This window comes from Hyperolius riggenbachi, chromosome 11 (assembly GCF_040937935.1).
Source record: "Hyperolius riggenbachi isolate aHypRig1 chromosome 11, aHypRig1.pri, whole genome shotgun sequence".
NCBI lineage: Eukaryota > Metazoa > Chordata > Amphibia > Anura > Hyperoliidae > Hyperolius > Hyperolius riggenbachi.
In genome coordinates this window covers 156,736,627-156,758,895 of record NC_090656.1, presented here as the reverse complement: position 1 = coordinate 156,758,895, position 22,269 = coordinate 156,736,627, and the positions used below count along the sequence as shown (strand labels likewise).

The following is a 22,269-nucleotide window of genomic DNA, read 5'->3' as shown; positions in this document are numbered from 1 at the left end:
CATGCTAAAGGACATCCCCACCACCTCCATCATGCAGGACATTGCGGCAGATATCAAACGTACGTTTACCGCCGCCATCACAGACCTGAAAGAGGAAGTGACAAGTCTCGCCTCCAGAGTGAGCTACTTGGAACAAAATGGAGAAGACCTCACCAAACAAGTTGGTACGCTACAAGCCTCCTCTAGCAAGCAAGACACCCGCATGATGGAATTTAACAGAAAGATTGAAGATCTTGACAAAAGAGGTCGGAGACACAACATCAGGGTGAGAGGCCTCCCCGAAACTGTGGCGTCAGAACAAGTAAGATTCGCATTACTGTCTATCTTTAATAACCTCCTAAACAGAGAATCCGACTCTCCTATCGTCATGGACCGAGCTCATCGTGCTCTCAGACTAAGGAGATTTGATGACAACCCACCTAGAGATGTAATTTGCTGTATCCAAGACTTAAAGGAAGAAATCATGCAAAAAGCACGCAGTCAGGATGCAATATACTTCAATGAGACAGAGATAAAGCTCTTTCAGGATCTGTCCCCTATAACCCTGCAGAACAGACGCATACTTAAACCTCTCCTAGAAGAGCTCAGAAAACGCAGTATTGTCTACAGATGGAGGTTCTCCTTCTGCCTAATAGCTACGAAAAATGGGAAGACAGCCAACCTTCGTCTCCCTGCAGACCTGCCAGACTTTTGCCAAACCCTGCATCTGCCGACCTTGAAAATCCCTGACTTGTATACCGATGCCGACCCTATCCGTCCATCGAGTTCAACCAGTACAAAGTACAACACCAGCCTGCTCCCTCACATATCCCTGTTGATCCAGAGGAAGGCGAAAAAAAACCTTACAAGGCATGATCCAATTAGTCCCAAAAGGGAAAAATTCCTTCCCGACTCCAGTTGGCAATCAGATAAAATCCCTGGATCAACATCATTAGGCATTACCTCGTAATTGTAGCCATGGATGTCTTTCAACGCAAGGAAAGCATCTAAGCCCCCTTTAAAAGGCAGGTATAGAGTTTGCCATAACGACTTCCTGTGGCAATGCATTCCACATCTTAATCACTCTTACTGTAAAGAACCCTTTCCTAAATAAATGGCTAAAACGTTTTTCCTCCATGCGCAGATCATGTCCTCTAGTCCTTTGAGAAGGCCTAGGGACAAAAAGCTCATCCGCCAAGCTATTATATTGCCCTCTGATGTATTTATACATGTTAATTAGATCCCCTCTAAGGCGTCTTTTCTCTAGACTAAATAAACCCAGTTTACCTAACCTTTCTTGGTAAGTGAGACCCTCCATCCCACGTATCAATATTGTTGCTCGTCTCTGCACCTGCTCTAAAACTGCAATATGTTTTTTGTAATGTGGTGCCCAGAACTGAATTCCATATTCCAGATGTGGCCTTACTAGAAAGTTAAACAGGGGCAATATTATGCTAGCATCTCGAGTATTTATTTCCCTTTTAATGCATCCCAAAATTTTGTTAGCTTTAGCTGCAGCGGCTTGGCATTGAGTACGATTATTTAACTTGTTGTCGATGAGTACTCCTAAGTCCTTCTCCAAGTTTGAAGTCCCCAACTGTATCCCATTTATTTTGTATGGTGCTAGACCATTGGTACGACCAAAATGCATGACTTTACATTTTTCAACATTGAATTTCATCTGCCATGTATGTGCCCATATAGCCATCCTATCCTGATCCTGTTGCAATATGACACTATCTTCCTGAGAGTTGATGATTCTGCACAGTTTTGTATCATCTGCAAAAATAGCAACATTGCTCACTACTGCATCTACAAGGTCATTAATAAATAAATTGAAGAGCACTGGACCGAGTACAGACCCCTGTGGGACCCCACTGCTAACAGTCTCCCATTTTGAGTACGATCCATTGACCACAACTCTTTGTTTTCTGTCCATTAGCCAGTTCCCTATCCATGAACACAGACTCTTCCCCAGTCCTTGCATCCTCAACTTTTGTACCAGACTTTTGTGGGGAACAGTGTCAAAGTCCAAGTATATCACATCTACAGCATTCCCAATATCCATATTAGCGTTCACTACCTCATAAAAGCTGAGCATGTTAGTCAAACAGGACCTGTCTTTAGTAAAGCCATGTTGATGCTGTGAAATAAGATTATTTTCTACTATGAAGTCATGTATAGTATCTCTTAGTAACCCATCAAATAGTTTGCATACAACTGATGTTAAGCTTACAGGTCTATAATTTCCTGGATCTGATTTTTTGCCCTTCTTAAATAATGGGAAAACGTGGGCTGTACGCCAATCCACTGGAACTCTGCCAGTTGAAAGAGAGTCACAAAAGATAAGATAAAGAGGTTTATCTATAACTGAACTAAATTCCCTTAGGACCCAAGGATGCATGCCAAACGGGCCAGGTGCCTTGTCTATTTTTAATTTATTTAGTCTTCCCTTCACTTCTTTCTGCGTTAAGTATTTAATATTACAGTTAGAAGATTGAGACTCTTCTGCCTCTGTAATTTGCAACAGTGCTGTTTCCTTTGTGAAGACAGAAGCAAAGAAAGAATTTAATAACTCTGCCTTACCTTGGTCATCCACCACTGAGTTCCCACCCTCATCCTTTAGGAGTCCTATACAGTCAACCTTTCTTTTTTTAGAGTTGATGTACTTGTAAAACTTTTTTGGGTTAGATTTGATATCCCTAGCGATTTGATTTAAGCTTCAATCTTTGCCAGCCTAATTTCTTTTTTACAATTTTTATTGCACTCCTTATAATTGCTTAGAGCAGCCTCAGTCCCCTTCTGTTTTAGGACCTTATAGGCATTCTTTTTCCTCTTCATTTTATCTCTAACCTTCCTATTCATCCATAGAGGCCTTTCTTTATTCCTAGATATTTTGTTTCCATATGGGATATACATACTACAATATTGATTGAGAATAAGTTTAAAAGCTTGCCATTTCCCTTCAGTGTCCTCCCCTTGTAGTATCTTGACTTTCTCCATACAATGATGATGGCAATATGGGGACCAGCTTAACAATTGTCTGGAACTCCAGTCAATCTGAGGAGAGTGTTTTTTAAGCCACGGCATACCAAGGATCACAGTGGAGATAGTCATCTTGAGTACAAAGAACTGTATTTGTTCCTTATGCAAGGCGCCCACCTGACATAACAATACAGGAGTCTGAGAGAGAGGTTGATTCCGCTGCAGTGGCGAATCATTTACTGCAGTAAGAACAATCCGATGTCCCAAAGAGAGGAAAACCAAATTTAATCGCAAAATCATAATCCATCAAATTAGCTGCAGAACCCGAGTCTATACAGGCCTGGGTAGACTGGACTTGATCTTCCCAGGTAATAGAACACGGGAGAAGTAAGCGATTGTTCCCTGGAGATAAGGCAGGATCGCCTAGGGTAGTACCTCCAACTACACCTAGGCGATAGAGTTTTCCGTCTTCTTAGGACAATATTGTACCATATGCCCCTTCTCTGCACAGTATAGACAGTCTCTCAGAACATCTCCTATTCTTCTCAACCTCCGAGAGCTTGGCTTGTCCGATTTGCATCGGCTCATCCTGAGGGGGAGAAGGGGCAGGAGTAGAAAAAGTAATAGGAGAAAGCCTCCCTGGGCCTCTACCCCGAGTCTGCCTTTGATACCGGACTCGACGATCAATTTTAATTGCTAAAGATATCGCCTCATCCATAGACTTAAGTTCTGGATGACTTAGCATCAAATCAGCAACAGCATCGGATAATCCTGATAAAAAACTAATAGAGCATACTGCCCCCATCTGGCTGACACTGCCCACCTTCTAAACTCAGCTGCGTAAGTTTCCACAGTGTTATGCCCCTGTCTGAGGGTTTTGAGTTTCCTCTCTGATGTCATAGCTAAATCGGGATCATCATATATAACTGCCATAGCTTAAAAAAAAAATCCTGAACAGATGCTAGTGCCTCATGACCTTCAGGGAGACTGTAGGCCCCAGACTGTGAGTCACCAGATAATAAAGTTTTTATAAAGATGACTCTCTGACTCTCAGTACCTGACGATATCGGGAAATTCCGGAAATCAGACCGGTGCCCTTAAAACCTCTCAAGAGGAGGCATCCTAGGCTCGCTGATAAAAGGGGATGGCACTGGTGCACTGGGACCTTTAAGACGGTTAACTATCTGAGACAGTTGATCAATTTGTGTCTGTTGTGTGTTGACGTTCTGGTGAGGTCGTTAACAGCTGTGGTCAGAAATTCAACCCGAGTGCACAGTGTCTCCATGGACATTTTTGGTCTGCTGTTCTGTAACGATTGGTGTAGCAACACAGATGTCTGGTTATTGTGTGAACTGCAGTATCACCAATAATCCAGACACGATACCTGATTAGGTGGTGATCTGCAGAATCACCAATAATGCAAGTATAGCTAACAGGTAAACAGAAGTGTTTAGTTCTTGGTGCAACTAGATAACTGATCAGTTTGACTAGACCTCACCAGAGGAGCTGCTGGGTACTATCAGTAGGCACCTCACCAGTGACAAGGGCTCACTGGTGAGTGGAGTGGTCAGACAGTATAGGTTCAGCAACAGACTGGCAGATACAGTACAAAATCTGCAGGCAAGAGGATAGAGATTAATCAGGCAGAGTCAGCAACAGAATCAGATGGGCTAAAGTACAGAATCGAGAAGCTAAAGCGAAGTCAGAAGAGAGCCAGAGTCATACACAGAATATCAAGCAATATATAACAATATAACAATTCCTAGTCTTGTGTGAAATCCCCGGTTTCCTCCCGGATCAAAGCACACTGGATACTGTCTAAGGTCTGAGAGCTAACACGAAGTATTCACAACAGCAGACAGTTTGCAAGTGACTTCCGAGGGCTTAAGAAGCAGAGGAGACCCCTCGGCCGCGCCCACTCCCATCAACCAATCAGAAGCGCCGCGAGTCTCCCCTGACGTCAGCCGACCGGCAGGTCAGCTGACGCGCCTCCTCCCAGCATAAAGGTCCTGTCTGTGCGCGCGCGCGATACAGCAACCCCATGAGCCACTGACAACCCCGTCCTCGGCGTGCTACACACCGGAGGAATGGGTGAACTGCCCGACAAGGAAACTGAAGCAGCTGCGGAGTCACCCTGACTGCCCGCAGCTGCATCTCCGGAGAATATTGCAGCCCTCAGTTAAGTTGGGGCCCCGGTTTATAGGCCCATATCCTGTATCTAAGAAAATCAATCAGGTGACTTACTGTAATACTCCCTAAGGATGCAGCTGTGGGCAAGCAGGGTGCTTCCGCAGCTGCCTCGGTTTCCTTGTCGGGAGGTGCACCCGATCCTCCGACGTCTAGCATGCAGAGGACGGGATTGTCACTTGCTCATAGGGTTGCTGTATCACGTGGGCGCACGCACAGACAGGACCTTTATGCTGGGAGGAGGCGCGTCAGCTGACCTGCCGGTCGGCTGACGTCAGAGAAGACTCACAGCGCTGCTGATTGGTTGATTGGACTGGGCACGGCCGTGGGGTCTCCTCTGCTTCTGAAGCCTTCGGGAATCACTCGCAACCTGTCTGCTGTTGCGAATACTCTGTGTTAGCGCTCAGACCTTAGTCAGTATCCGGTGTGCTTTAATCCGAGAGGAAACTGGGTATTTCACACAAGACTAGGATTGTTATTATTGTATATTGCTTGATATTCTGTGTATGACTCTGGCTCACCTCTGACCTTGCTCTTGCTTATCGATTCTGTACTTCTGCCCATCTGATCCTGTTGCTGATGCTGATTCTGCCTGATATATCTCTATCCTCTTGCCTGCCGATTTTGTACTGTACCTGCCTGTCTGTTGCCGAACCTAGCCTGTCTGACCACTCTACTCACCAGTGAGCCCTTGTCACTGGTGAGGTTCTTACTGATAGTACCCACCAGCTCCTCTGGTGAGGTCTTGTCAAAACTATCAGTTCACAGTTGCACCAAGCACTATACACTTCAGTATATCTGTTAGCTATACTTGCATTATTGGTGATTCTGCAGATCACCACATAATCAGGTATAGTGCCTGCATTATTGGTGATACTGCAGATCTCTCAATAATCAGACGTCTGTGTTGCTACACCTATCGTTACACTTATACAGTTGCTCTGCCATCTAGTATAAGAGGTGTGAAATCATTCCATGTGTCGTTTTTGAAACCTGCTGTGCATGTGGATTCCTCTCCAACCCCTCCCCCCCTGGGGGTGGTTGATGGAGAGCCAGAGTATGAAATTGAAGATATTCTGGATTCCCGCTGGGTACGGAGTTCAGTACAGTATCTCGTTCATTGGAAAGGGTATGGGCCTGAGGAGAGATCGTGGGTGCCGAGCCATCGTCTTCATGCTGAGGAGTTGAGACAGAGCTTTCACGACTTGCATCCTGAGAAACCATGTAGGGGGTATCAGGAGTCCACCTGTAACGATTGGTGTCAGCAAGCACAGATATTCTGATTATTGGTGATCTGCAGTATCACCAATAATACAGATGCTATACCTGATTATATGGTGATCTGCAGAATCACCAATAATGCAAGTATAGCATGACACGTTACAATCGTATGCAAGAGGGTGCTTGGTACAATAGAGTATCTCTATAGGGCACAGAGATACAACCTCCAGCAAGCTGGAACAGCAGACAACAATAATATACAGTGTAAATTCAAGTCTGTGGAAATATCCACCACACCGTAATTCCTTAGAGGTGTGGTTACCTCTGAATGGGAACCCCATGTGTGAGATCCTCCAAAGGACGGAGTGGAGGAGTCTCGGCCTCTAGCAGCAAGGGTTTGCTAGTGGCGGTCGTCTCAAAGAGGCAAGCCTCTGATAGAACCCTACAGTGGGAGACGTTCCACTGAAGGGAGAAAGGTCAGACAAAATGAGGTTCGGCAACAGATCAGGCGGCAGCAGTACAGAAACGTGAGACAAGAGAATAGTCAGAAACCAAGCCAATAGTCGATAACGGTACGGGCTGGCGAAGTGCAGAATCAGGAAGCAGAAGAGTAGTCAAGACAGGCACAGAATCATACACGATAAATCAAACAGTATAATATGTGTATATATTGGCGATAAACCAATATATAACACAATACTAGAGACAAGGCTAACTAGGTCTGAGTGCTGACACAGGGTATCGCAAACACAGACGAAGTGTGACTGAAAAGCACTTCCTTATATACTGCCTGGGAGAGAAGTCTCCACCCCAGGCAGCAACCAATCAGAGCAGGCTAAAATGTCAGCTGACCTCCAGGTCAGCTGACACGCTTTCTAAGAGTATAAAGGCGTGTCTGGTGTGCGCGCTCACCCCCCAGGAGGCAAGATGGCAGCCCTGGTGAGCAGCATGCTGGTGAGTTTGGAGCGGAGTGCTCGGATGGGTTTGCGCAGCAGATGCGGACGAATTCCCGCATCCCGCGTTGGAAGGTCCACTTGCCGGACTGGATGCGACCATATTTCCGCAATACATCCGGCGTTGCAGATTTTTTGTTACTGTACCCCTCCCTCTAGGCATGGACTCCGGACACGTCCCACCTGGCCTGTCAGGATGGAGCTCATGGAAACGTCTCCTAAGATTATCAGCATGTAAATCACCTGCTTTGACCCAGGATCTTTCCTCTAGACCGTACCCTCTCCAATGCACCAAATACTGCACTGAACCCTGAACTCGTCTGGAGTCCAAGATCTCCGCAACCTCCCATTCAGGCTCACCATCAACCATGACAGGGTGAGGCGGGAGGGAATCCACCTGAACAGCCGGCTTCAAGAGCAACACATGAAAGGCTTTCCCCAACTTTAGAGAATGCGGTAAACTGACTCTGTAAGTAACACGATTAACCCTTTCGGAAATTGGATATGGACCAATATACATGGGCCCCAGTTTCGCGGACGGCTGTCTCAGAGCTGTATGACGAGTTGATACCCAAACTTTGTTCCCTGGTTTAAACTCCCACTCCGCAGATCGTCTCGTATCTGCCTGCCTCTTCTGTATGCCAAAAGCCTTTTTCAAATTTTCTCCAACATTAGTCGGGATCTTCTTGAAGGATTCCTGCCACTTCTCCAGAACAGGGAATGGAGAGGCCGTCACTGGTAAAGGAGAAAATTTGGGAGACTTCCCATTGACTATCTGAAAAGGCGCATAACCAGAGGACTCATTCCTAAGATTGTTATGTGCAAACTCAGCGAATGGCAAAAACTCCGCCCACTGGTGTTGAGCGTCCGCCACATAACATCTTAAGAACTGTTCCAAGGACTGAATAATCCTCTCCGTCTGACCGTTGGTCTGCGGATGGTAACCTGATGAAAAAGACAACGACATACCCATCCCCTTACAGAAGGCCCGCCAGAATCTCGAGACAAACTGAACCCCTCTGTCCAAGATGACATTTTCCGGAATGCCGTGTAAGTTAAAAATATTTTGAATAAAAAGATCTGCTAATTTTTGAGTAGAAGGTAAACCACTCAAGGACACAAAGTTAGCCATCTTACTGAATCTGTCAGTGACTACCCAAATGACCGTCTTTCCATTGGAAACTGGCAGTTCTCCCACAAAGTCCATGGAAATGTGCGTCCATGGCTCCTGAGGGGAGGGTAGAGACTGTAAAGTTCCGACTGGAGCTAGTCGGGAGGGTTTGCTCCTGGCACAGACGGTACAGGTTTTGACAAATTCTCTGCAATCTGTTTGTAATGATGGCCACCAGTCAGACCTACCTAACAAGTCTTGGGTTCTGGTGATGCCAGGATGTCCAGCATTCTTGTGTCCATGAAACAACTATAATACTTTGGGGCGCAAGACACAAGGAACGTATATAACCCCTTCTGGTTTCCCTTCTGGGGCTTCTAATTGGAAAGGATTTAGAAGGCTAGCAAGATCTTCAACTATTTCAGTGGCTGCCAGGATGATCTCTTTTGACAAAATACTTTCTGGAGAAGGGGGTGGAGCAGTTTCCGGTTCAAAACAACGAGAAAGGGCGTCTGCTTTGACGTTCTTACTCCCTGGTGTAAATGTAATTATGAAATTAAAACGGGAGAAAAAGAAGGCCCATCTAACATGTCTTTGCTTTTTCAATGTATTGTAAATTTTTATGATCCATGTAAACAGTTATTACATGCTCTGCCCCCTCCAACCAGTGGCGCCATTCCTCGAAAGCAAGCTTGATGGCCAATAATTCCCTGTTTCCAACGTCATAGTTTCTCTGGGCAGGGGAGAACTTTCGGGGAAAAAAAGCACAGGGATGAAGCTTGCCTTGAAGTCCTGAACGTTGAGACAATACTGCTCCCACTCCAACCTCCGAGGCATCCACCTCTACTATAAATGGATAAGCAACATCGACATGACGTAATATAGGAGCTGAACAGAATGCTTCTTTCAGAGAAGAAAATGCCGTACATGCTTCCTCTGACCAATGAGTGGCATCAGCCCTTTTTTTTTGTCAAATTAGTAAGTGGAGACACCACTGAAGAGAAACCCCTGATAAACTTCCTATAATAGTTTGCGAATCCCAATAACCTCTGCAGTGCTTTAAGCCCAGATGGTTGTGGCCAATCCTTCACTGCAGAGTCCTTCTTGGGATCCATGGACAATCCTGACATGGAGATAATGTATCCAAGAAAGGCAATCTCTTTTACCTTGAAAACACATTTCTTCAACTTTGCAAACAATTGATTGTCCCTGAGTTTTTGTAACACATATTTCACATGTTGTTGATGTTCAGTGATATTTTTAGAAAATATCAAGATGTCGTCTAAGTAGACGATTACAAAGTGACCCAGTACCTCTCTGAAAATCTCGTTTAACAAACTCCTGAAAAACTGCAGGAGCATTACACAACCCAAAAGGCATCACCAAATACTCGTAATGCCCCTTGGGAGTGTTGAACACCGTCTTCCACTCGTCTTCCTCCCTAGTGGTGGCTGGATAGTGTAATGGTTAAGGGCTCTGCCTCTGACGTAGGAGACCTGGGTTCGAAGCTCAGCTCTGCCTGTTCAGTAAGCCAGCACCTATTCAGTAGGAGACCTTGGGCAAGACTCCCTAACACTGCTACTGGCTATAGAGCGCGTCCTAGTGGCTGCAGCTCTGGCGCTTTGAGTCCGCCAGGAGAAAAGCACAATATAAATGTTCTGTGTTTGTTTGTTTGTTTGTTTAATACGGATTAAATTGTAAGCCCCCCTCAGATCTAGCTTTGTGAATACAGAAGCCTCGGAAACTTGTGTGAACAGATCATCAATCAACGATAGTGGGTAACGATTCTTAATCGTGATCTTATTTAGACCCTTGTAGTCAATACAGGGGCGCAAGCCTCCATCATTTTTCTGAACGAAAAAGAATCCAGCCCCCGCAGGAGATCTTGAAGGGCGGATAAAACCCTTTTTTCCTGAATGTAATCATCCATGGCCAATTTTTCTGGGGGAGAAAGATTATATACGTGGCCCCTAGGAGGCATGGTTCCTGGTTTCAAATCTATTGGACAGTCAAAGGGTCTATGAGGGGGTAACTGATCAGCTGCACGGGGACAAAACACATCCGAATATTCTTGATATTGTGGAGGAACTCCTTCCACATGAACCTTACTAGAACATAAAATTATATTCTGTAGACAATATTACGAACAGTAAGGAGACCAAGTAGTCAACTGCCCATCCCTCCAATCAAACTGAGGAGAATGTAAACGTAACCAAGGTAATCCTAATATCACCGTAGAGGTAGACATTTTTAGCACAAAAAACTGTATGACCTCCTTGTGCAGAGCTCCTACTTGAAGCGAGAGAGGAGGTGTCTGGCACAGTGGGGACTTTCCTTGCAGAGAGTCATCTATTGCTGTAACGTATAAATGTCTTTCTACAGGAAGTATGGGAATATTTAGACTTAAAGCAAAATTCAGATCTAAAAAGTTGGCAGTTGACCCAGAATCCACAAATGCTGTGGTAGAAAAGTTTTGCCCTTCCCAATTAATGGAGCAGGGCAATAAAATGTTCTCTTGCTTGGGGGGTGAAACTAGTCCGCTTAGGGTGGTACCCCCAACCACACCTAAGTCGAAGAGTTTCCCGACTTCCTATCACAGTTTTGTGCAATGTGACCCTTTTCTCCGCAATACATGCAGAGACACTCTCTGCGTCTTCTGATTCTCTCAGCCTCAGTGAGGCGCCCGAGGCCTAGCTGCATAGGCTCCTCAGTCTCAACTGCTGCCGAGCTACTAGTACCTGAAACCCTAGGATACAAAGGATACCTGCCCTTCTTATTGTACCTAAGGCGTCTATCTATTTGGATAGATAGCGTTATGGCTTCATCAAGATCTTTAGGCTCTGGATGGCTAACCATCACGTCGGTTACTGCTTCCGATAACCCATCTAGGTATCGATCAAGAAGTGCATATCGCTCCTATGTAGATGATACAGCCCATTTTCTAAACTCTAACGCATAGTCCTCCGCTGTACTGCATCCCTGTCTAAGGTTTTTAGGTTTACGTTCAGCTGTGGCGGCACTATCCGGATCATCGTAGATGACCGCCATGGCTTTAAAAAACTCTTGGACGGACGAAAGGGCAGGATGATCGTCCGGTAAACCGTAAGCCCAAGTTTGGGAATCTGCATGCAACAGAGTTTTGACAAGAGTAACCTTCTGGGCCTCTGTTGCTGAAGACACAGGTTTCATGTCAAAATAGGACTGAACTCTGTGACGGAAGTTCTGAAAATCTGACCTAGAGCCTGAAAACTTCTCTGGAATGTTCATTTTAGGCTCACTAGGAGCCGGGGGAGGTAGAACGTTAAGTGGTGGTTGCAGCCTCCGGACAGTCTCAGTCAGCTGAGTAATCTGACCCTGAGCTGATTGACCACCCCCTCCATTTTACTTCTTTATGGTCTGTGTTTATGTAACGATTGGTGTCAGCAAGCACAGATATTCTGATTATTGGTGATCTGCAGTATCACCAATAATACAGATGCTATACCTGATTATATGGTGATCTGCAGACTCACCAATAATGCAAGTAAAGCGTGACACGTTACAATCGTATGCAAGAGGGTGCTTGGTACAATAGAGTATCTCTATAGGGCACAGAGATACAACCTCCAGCAAGCTGGAACAGCAGACAACAATAATAATATACAGCGTAAATTCAAGTCTGTGGAAATATCCACAACACCGTAATTCCTCAGAGGTGTGGTTACCTCTGAATGGGAACCCCGTGTGTGAGATCCTCCAAAGGACGGAGTGGAGGAGTCTCGGCCTCTAGCAGCAAGGGTTTGCTAGTGGCGGTCGTCTCAAAGAGGCAAGCCTCTGATAGCACCCTACAGTGGGAGACGTTCCACTGAAGGGAGAAAGGTCAGACAAAATGAGGTTCGGCAACAGATCAGGCGGCAGCAGTACAGAAACGTGAGACAAGAGAATAGTCGGAAACCAAGCCAATAGTCGATAACGGTACGGGCTGGCGAAGTGCATAATCAGGAAGCAGAAGAGTAGTCAAGACAGGCACAGAATCATACACGATAAATCAAACAGTATAATATGTGTATATATTGGCGATAAACCAATATATAACACAATACCAGAGACAAGGCTGACTAGGTCTGAGTGCTGACACAGGGTATCGCAAACACAGACGAAGTGTGACTGAAAAGCACTTCCTTATATACTGCCTGGGAGAGAAGTCTCCACCCCAGGCAGCAACCAATCAGAGCAGGCTAAAATGTCAGCTGACCTCCAGGTCAGCTGACGCGCTTTCTAAGAGTATAAAGGCGTGTCTGGTGTGCGTGCGCATCCCCTAGAGGTAAGATGGCAGAGCCCTGGTGAGCAGCATGCTGGTGAGTTTGGAGCAGAGTGCTTGGACGGGTTTGCGCAGCGGATGCGGACGAATTTCCACATCCCACGTTGGAAGGTCCGCTTGCCGGACTGGATGCGACCATATTTCCGCAATCCATCTGGCGTTGCGGATTTTTCGTTACACCACCCCTAAAGGGGGGGTACTGTTATGATCGGCGGGGACACCGCCGCAGCGGAGAGCGGCATGTCCGCCGCCTCCACATCTCAGCTAGCGGCGGTCCCCGCCGCTCAGGCGTACAGTACGCCTCGACAAGGTCCTTCAGCCGCTCACAGGCTTAGGGCTGCGTGCGCCCAGCGGCAGGACCTTTATTTTTTGAAGAGAGGAGTCAGCTGACCCGCCGGTCAGCTGACTTCAGCCGGGACTCGGATTGGCTGGGCTGCTGGGCCAGTTTGCTGAGTGATCCTCAGCATATAAGGATCTCCCCAGCAGTTGTCCTTTGTCTGTTGTTGCGAATACTTCGTGTTAGCGCTCAGACCTTTGATAGCTGCTTGCCGATTTTGTACCTTGTCTGCCCGTCTGCTGCCTACTTGATCTGTCTGACTATTCTCTCTCACCAGTGAGCCCTTGTCACTGGTGAGGTCTCCTCTAGTACAGCTACCTGTAAACCTCCAACCCCACCGGTGAGGTTACGGCTGAGTATCTATCAGCAAAATACTGTTTGCACCAATCACTACACCTTGTGTAATAAAGTGGTGACTTCAGTCACATCCTATACTCCTTGTGTTACTATATTTGCATTATTGGTGATTCTGCAGATCACCACATAATCAAATATAGTATCTGTATTATTGGTGATACTGCAGATCACCACATAATCAGAATATTGTTACGTTGCTGACACCGTTGTTACACTATCACAATCAAATCACTATCTACTTATATAGCAATACAATAAATGTGTTGAGAATGTGTTTAGGATGCAAACGCTGGGTAAACAGTGAGAAAAGCACTTGCTCAGACAAATAGCAGCACTGGAGATGCTCTCAGTACCACAAAGTCACAAGCAAGGACGAGATCCTCAAGATGGCTGCCGCCTTATATAGAGGAGGGGAGGGCAGAGGCTCCCCTCCTCTGATTGGTTGCTAGGGTCTTGGCTGGGGGCCTTCTGATTGGCTCAACAACATCATCGCCCTGGATACCGGAATGCGGACCCGTGATCATGACTTAACCCGTGATTACAGACGGAATTCGAGTGCAATCATGGGTGCATTCGGATTCGGTCTACGTGATCGTGGCCGATCACAGATCCGAATACTGATCCTGTGATGGTGGAAAATGGCTCGTGATCACGGGTTAGCCGTGATCATGAACTCGTGATGAGCAACCCTGGTTTCTAGCACATAAGGGGGCTTTGCTATTAACCGCTAAATTCGGCAGCCATTCACCTGCCATCTAAGTCTGTGAAGCCTACTTCGAACAGTCGGTTCGCAAATATTTGCAGTAAATTCGTGTTCGCAAACCAAACATTTAATGTTTGCTACATCATTTCTGGCTTTGTGTAAATCCATCTCCATGTGAAGAGACACAAAGCCAAGGTTGCTCTCACGAGTAATCACGAGTGATTACCCATGATTCAAATGAGGCTTAATTGGCGCAGGTGTGCGGTGGGGATACAAGGGGTTATTTACCCATAATTCTGCCGTCTGCCCTGCATTCCAAACCACTTGCACACATCCTATTGGTCGCGTTGCAAGCCTCACACCGAAGGAAGTGCGCCGCTGTAAGCCTTGCAACTCAGCGGGCCGGGGATGTGTGCGCATCTGCATGTGATTCCCGCTAATCTCCGCCCTGAGGACTTGATGCCGATCGGCATTAGGCAGTCCTGGGGGAGCAACCTTCCCATCGCCTATTGCCGTTAGACGGTCGGGAAGGGTTAAAATAAGACATAAGATTAAAAAAAAAATACTCACTGACCTGAGATTGGATCTTGGGCTATAAGGTGTGTGTCTGGAAGTGTCATCAAAATCATCTGCTGGAGTTCATCCTGAAACAGAATACAGTATTTTATTAAATCCGATGCTCCACTCACACATGTGTAAAATCAAATCTATCTGCAAAAGGTGTACTGAATGAAGTGCATAATGAAAATAGTATTTAAAAACTCAACTATCTGAATTAAAGAAGCCATAGCAGAAATGGGCTATGATACTGTATATAGATGTAGATAAGAAAAGACCTATTAAATTTTAGCCTCTCCTCACTTGCCATCTGAAAGATGTCATATTTGGATAAAAGTACTTTTTCATGCTGCCATCAAAAGGATTTCAAAGATCAAATAGCTGTTTCCAATTAGTTAATGTAAACATAACATAACATAATAAATAACATAACATAATTTTAACCTTCAACTACTTCAGTACCAAAGTGTTTTTCCCTTAACCACTTGCCGACCGCGCACTCATACCGCGCGTCCACAAAGTGGCAGCTGCAGGACCAGCGACGCAGTTCTGCGTCGCCGGCTGCAGGCTAATTAATCAGGAAGCAGCCCCTCGCGCGAGCGGCTGCTTCCTGTCAATTCACGGCGGGGGGCTCCGTGAATAGCCTGCGGGCCGCCGATCGCGGCTTGCAGGCTAAATGTAAACACAAGCGGAAATAATCAGCTTTGTTTACATTTTTACAACGCTGCTAACAGTAGCAGCGTTGTACCAGATCAGCGATCCCCGGCCAATCAGCGGCCGGGGATCGCTGTCACATGACAGGCAGGAGCCTGTTAGAGGCTACACAGGACAGATCCGTTCCTGTGCAGCCTCGGATCTCCGGGGAAGGGAGGGAGGAGAGGGAGGGGGGGAATTTCGCCAGAGGGGGGCTTTGAGGTGCCCCCCCCCGCAACACCCAGGCAGGCAGGAGCGATCAGACCCCCCCAGCACATCATCCCCCTAGTGGGGAAAAAAGGGGGGCGATCTGGTCGCTCTGCCTGGTGTTTGATCTGTGCTGGGGGCTGCAGAGGCCACCCAGCACAGATCAGCTAAAACAGCGCTGGTCCTTAAGGGGGGGTAAAGGGTGGGTCCTCAAGTGGTTAAAAACCACAGCATTTTTCACATTTCAGCGCTCCTCCCAACTTTATTGCTACTTATCACACCTAAATGATCTATATCTTGTTTTTAACACCAAAAATTTGTTTTTTTGGGGGGGAGATATTTTAAGGGAAATGAAGAAAAAATACACTATTTGTACATTTCTGTGCACTATAGTTTTAACCATTTCACCCCAAGGGTTTATACCCTAAAGGGCCTTTCACACTTAATGCATTGGTATGCATTAGTGTGCATTAGTATGCATTAGTACACGTTTTTCCCATAGCAGTGCATTGTGAAAAAGATTTCAGTTAAAACACGTGTAGTGGGAACTGTACAATAGGAAAACATGAACATTACTTTGGAAATCAGTTTTCTTTCAGTTTTAACTGAGAGCAATTGATTGAGGGCTTGTTCACACTAAGGGCGTTTTTGCCCTTCTTTCAAACACAGGCGATTTTCAAAATCGCCCTAAGAACACTTGTGCAATGATTCTCTATGGCAGAGTTCACATCTGAGTGGTTCGTTTCTGATCCGCTCAGGAAAGCGCTGCATGGGCCATTTTTGAGGCAATTCCACCTCAATGGAAGGTATAGGAAAAACGCAAAATGCTCACAAAATCACTTTGTGCAGCGATTGCGTTTGCGTTTTAACCATTTACAGACAATCTAACGCATTAAAACGTTATGTTCGCCGCTATTCAGGGTTGCTCGGATAGTACTTTTTAAAATCCGAATTGATCCGGATTTTCAGTTATCCGGATCCAATTCAGATATCCGAACCCGAACTTTTAGATATCCGCATGAACGCGGATATCCAAACGCATTATCCGCGGATATCCGACCTATTTGGATATCCGGATAGAGAAACCGGAAGTGCCTTTCAAAATCTTTTAAAACCAGTTCTAACCTTTAACCAGCCTGGTGGTATGGACGAGCTCAGCTCGTCCTTTACCGCCGGAGGCTACTTGATCTGCCTGTATATTAGGTGAACTCACATGGCAGGCAGAGCAGAGACAGAGCTACTGAAACGGAGGGCTGTAGGAAAAGCTGATAAGAGAGGACTTCCAGCTGGGATAAAGTGAGTGAAACACAGGCTGATATGGGAGGGGTGAGGGCTAGCAAGGCTGCACAGCTACCCATAGTTTCCCTATGCTAATGTCCTCACACTTGGGTAGATGCCCCGCCCCCTCTACCCCATAGGACCATGTTGTTATAAATGATTGCTGTTAGTCCCACCCCCCCCCCCCCCCCAGTCTTTTTTTTTTGGTCCTCGACCACTTCACCCCTGGGACCTGAATATTGGAAGATTTTATTTTGTATTTTTTTATTTTTAACACCCCTACCTAGCTAGTAAATCTGGCTATTTTCTTTTGCTTCCCACTGGTGCCTCTCCCAGTGACGCCCCATAGCTATAAACTAGCTTCAAAGGGGATCCCCGTTTTTCTGCTGGTCTTTTCGGGGCAGGCCGCGCTACACTTTTTATAGGTATAAATTACCTTATATAGATATGTGTAGCGCTGTGTTAGTAGTCTGGAGATCCTTTAAATAAGGATCGTAGCGCCACAGGATTGTTCTCCTTCTTTCTCCCTTCCGGCTTCTTGGTTGCTGCAAAGCGCCGGCGGCGCAGAGTGCGTTCCACAGCCGGCTTCCGCGTATGACGTTACTTCCGCCGCGTCATTGTGGAGCGACCAGGAACCACCGGCACTTCATTTAAGGAGACGCTGTGCGCTCCTTCGCCGGCTATTCTGCGGGCAGTACGCTTCAGGGGACGCCATGGACGCCAGTGCGGGGAGCAGTGAGGATGGCCAAATCATTGATCTGGAGGAAAATGGTAGGCGCTTTTATACATGAGATATATATATATATATATATATATATATATATATATATATATATATATATATATATATATATATATAGATGTTATCCTCAGTCTCCATACACCTCTCTGAATGTACTATAGCCTTCTTTATTTTATCTCTTTTGCAGTGGCTTCTACTGCATCTTTCTATCCCAGTGCGCCAAAAACAGACCAGCAAAGGGCGGAAAGGTAGGGGTTGATTAAGGTAGGTGTTGCCCTTATGTTTATTGAGAGCGCATAGTGAACGGATCTTGTCTACTTTCTAACAGCGCAAGAAAGCAGACTAGGAGATCTTCCCGGTCCAGATCCCGTTCCAGAAGAAGTCCATCTCCTTACCGCTCCAGGAAACGTACTCCGTCTCCATACTATAGAAGATATAGAAGCAGGAGTAGATCAAGAAGAAGAGACAGATCAAGATCAAGGAGAAGATCCAGATCATCTGAACGTTATGTTAAGAACTGCTGGGCTTGTGGCAGGACTGCCATGCCTGGGAAGACTGTATGCAGAGCATGTTTTGGCGAGATGACAAGAGAGCAGGAGCCGGCACCTGTTGACGTGTCTAATCTAATAAAACAAGCTGTTCAGGATTCAATGAAACAATTTATTGCTACCATGCCTGCGTTACATTCTACCTCAATAGAGCAACAACCACCGGACACGGTGGATCCGGATTTAGATAATATAGGATTCGATTTTGCACTAGTGGAACCTTTTGTGTGTGCGGTCAGGCAAGCCATAGAATGGGAAGATGAACCAGATGAATTGGAGAAACCCAAAAAGCAAAAACAGTATTATGCTCATCTTAAGAAAAAGATTACTCCTTTCCCATTAATGGAAGAAATTGGGGAGGTCATTAAGGAGGAGTGGAAGAAAGTTGAAAAAAGGCCACCACTACACAATAGGTTAGGGAAGTTGTACCCGATGCATGATCGAGATTCTAAACATCTGGACAACCCTCCTTTTGTTGACGCTTCAGTCATGAGACTGGAAAGACCTACAACACTACCACGTGACGATGCGGTTACCTTCAGCGACGTAATGGATAGAAGGATAGATTCAGAGCTAAGAAGAATTTACATTACAGCTGGTGGAGCTGCCAGACCTGCAATTGCTCTAACGGCAGTCTCACGAGCATTAAAGGTTTGGACTCTTAACATTGAGGAAGCTATTTAGGCAGACGCCGATAAAGAGGCGATAATTTCAGGACTCGAGGATCTTACGTTGTCGGCAGACTACATAGGCGAGGCAGCAGTGGATGTTGTAAGATGTTCAGCAAGAACTATGTACTCATCAGTTGTGGCAAAAAGATCTCTGTGGCTGAAGGCGTGGACGGCGGACCCATCTTCTCGCCAGGACTGGTGTAAGATAGCTTACGATGGTGAAAATGAGCAGGAGCAATATAAATCAAATTATACTATTAACACCTCTAATGAAGAACAGCCTGAGTTGGTGGTCGCTAACAGAAAATCTGACCAGAAATCATCTAATCCAATCTGCAGTAATGACCACAATTCGTACAGATGCCAGACCAGTGCCAGAGGCTGGGGAGCCCACTGCAGACAGAAAACTGCCCAAGGACGATGGGAAACACGTCTCAATCGCACACCTGCAAACATACTGGAGTTGAGGGCAGCCTATCAGGCTCTACTGTTGTTTCAAAGTTTGATTATGGGCAAGACAGTCCTGCTAAAGATGGACAACTCAACGGCAGTTGCCTACGTGAGGAGGCAGGGGGGAACCCGGAGCTTACAGTTACAACAGGAGGATATTCCAGTTTGCAGAACGGAACATCTGGGACCTGAGGGCAATCTATATTCCGGGACAAGACAACATGGCAGCGGATTATTTGAACAGACATACGTTAAGCAACAATGAATGGTGCCTATCTCAGGAAACCTTTCTGTAGATATGCGGGAAATGGGGAAAGCCGGACTTGGACTTGATGGCGACCCCTCAGAATACAAAATGCGACAGGTTCATAACCAGGTACCGTTGCAGTACAGCGATAGCAGCAGACGCCATCACAGCACCATGGAGGTCCAAGCTAGCCTACGCATTCCCGCCAACACCATTAATACTTCGATTCCTGTTGATATTACATTACATAGAGAACATTACGGTAATAGCCATTATACCGCATTGGCCGAATCGGCCATGGTTTCCTCTCCTGATAGAAATGAGTTTGCTTCCACCCCTTCCTCTGCCCTCCAACCCCAGATTGTTATTTCAAGGAGCAGTATACCATCGAAATCCGGGGAACTTGAATCTCATGGCCTGGAACTTGAGGGGCAGAGGTTAAGGGAAAGAGGCTGCTTGGATGCGGTCATACAGACTATGTTGAAGTCCAGGAAACCTACCACTAATAGTACATATAAAAGAATATGGGATCGTTTCTTGGCTTATGCTCAAGATAGAGGTTTTAACCCTATGAAACCAGAGCCGTTTCAAGTACTGGAGTTCCTTCAAAGGGGTTTAGATTTAGGGTTAGGCTACCACACGTTGAAGGTTCATACCTCAGCTCTCTCATCACTCACAGGCACAGCATGGGCAACTAATCCTCTGGTTAAACAATTTATGAAGGAGGTGCTTAGAGTAAAACCACCCAAAAAAACAGTTTTTCCTAAGTGGGACTTACCATTAGTGCTTGATGTGTATTCTGCTCCACCCTTTTATCCCACTGAGGAATGTGACCTATGGAAGTTAACACTTAAGACGGATTTCCTAGTGGCGATAGCATCAGCCAGACGAGTGTCAGAACTGCAAGCACCAGGTTGCGAAGAATCTTATCTAACCGTATTTCCAGATTGAATTCTTCTGAGGCCTCTTCAGCAGTTTATTCCTAAAGTTTCAACAACATTCCATCTTAATCAGGACTGGACGTTACCTGCTTTCAATATGGATAATTCTCAACAACCTCATCCATTGGACGTTGTTCATGCAGTTAAAACCTATTTGCAGGCCACTTCTAAATTCAGAAAGACTGAAAGATTATGGGTTGTCCCTATCGGTTACAGAAGAGGTGAACCGGCATCTGTGAGAACCATGGCCTCATGGCTAGTAAAAGCGATACAATTGGCCTATAGAACTTTGAATTTAGTTCCTCCTGAACAAATCGTGGCACACTCAACTAGAAGTATATCCACGTCTTAGGCTGCTTATAACAAGGTGCCAGCTGATAAGATTTGCCAAGCGGCAAATTGGTCAACAATTCACACCTTTATGAAACACTATAGAGTTGATATGACTGCTCATTCTACTGCTTTATTTGGGAAAACTGTTTTGTTGTTGTCACATACTGAGAATTAAGTAAACTCTTTATTTTGTTGCACTGCAATTGGTCTCCCTCCCTTCTTTGTTCCTAGTTAAATCCCAAGTGTGACGACATTAGCATAGGGAAAATGGAAAATTGTTACTTACCTATCGGTAATTTTCCTTTCCCGATGCTTATGTCGTCACGCGACCCTCCCTTCTGTGGGCTTCAGTGCTCGAGGCCACATAGACTGGGGGGGGGAGGGGGGGGGGACTAACAGCAATCATTTATAACAACATGGTCCTATGGGGTAGAGGGGGCAGGGCATCTACCCAAGTGTGATGACATAAGCATCGGGAAAGGAAAATTACCGATAGGTAAGTAACAATTTTCCGTTATACTCAACACATTCTGACAAATGCAGGCTTGTCTCTTCCCTGCTTGTTTGTTTCCCCTTCTGCAGGCATTTTTCTGTGCGTGTTGACCTCTCCCTTTGTAAAGACATACGTTTTGCACAATCCCCTTTCCTCCTCCCCAACCCCCATACACTACAGGGGGTCCACTCAGCACTGTAAATTTTCTGTCCAGAAAAAAAAAAGTGTTTTTTTCTTCAGTCTTGATGCAATTATCTGCCAGATTTACGGTCATCGATTATTCTCTCATGTCTGATCTGATTTATGATGGATTTTCCATAGAAGTGAACGGGAAATAGATCGCAAATCAGATCGGGCATGTTGGAAATAATCGATCCGACAGTAAATCTGTCAGAAAATTGCATCATGTGTACCAAGCATTAAGATAGCAATATCGCTAGCAATGATGGGCAGATTCGACCAAGAGACAAATCTCTCTCCTATCAAATCTGATTAGAGAGAGATCTGACGGCTGCCCATACACCACAGACCGATTTCCCGTCGATTTCAGCATGAAATCTTTTGGGAATTTGTCGAGCCCACCTTGTCCTCCGCCTCTCCACTGTGTACATATGCATGTATGTATGTAATATGTAAGTGTGTGTTTACACATTACCTGTCCTGTGTCGCAGTGCCTGTGCATTTTCCGACACTCTTCTGCTTGCCGCATAGCACGCCGGCGTTTGTGTCACACATGCCGGCAGGATGTATGCAGCTAATAAAAGAGCAACAGAAGACAGACAGGCACCGCGACAAGGGACAGGTAATGTGTAAACGCACACTTACATATTACATACATACACATTGTGGGAACAGTGCTCGTCGCTCGTCCTGATATCTTGCGTTGTTACCGCCACACACTCGTTCGAGACAGTTGGCTCGACATCTTGCAGCATGTCTGACCTATTGTGACTGATTTCTGCCCAAAGTTGGTCG

General features: G+C 45.9%; 1 protein-coding gene across 10 annotated transcripts in view; it reads right to left on the bottom strand.

Annotated features, from left to right (window-relative positions):
* Positions 1-22,269, bottom strand: part of CCDC88B (coiled-coil domain containing 88B) — a 948,743-nt gene that overhangs the window by 722,904 nt on the left and 203,570 nt on the right. For all 10 annotated transcript variants that reach the window (XR_011024965.1, XM_068261744.1, XM_068261745.1 and 7 more), the window contains one exon: positions 14,708-14,777. Coding sequence is in view for 9 of the 10 variants with exons in the window: in XM_068261744.1 (XP_068117845.1) it covers positions 14,708-14,777 (70 nt within the window). In the remaining variant the exon portion in view is untranslated. The remainder of the gene's footprint in view (positions 1-14,707; positions 14,778-22,269) is intronic.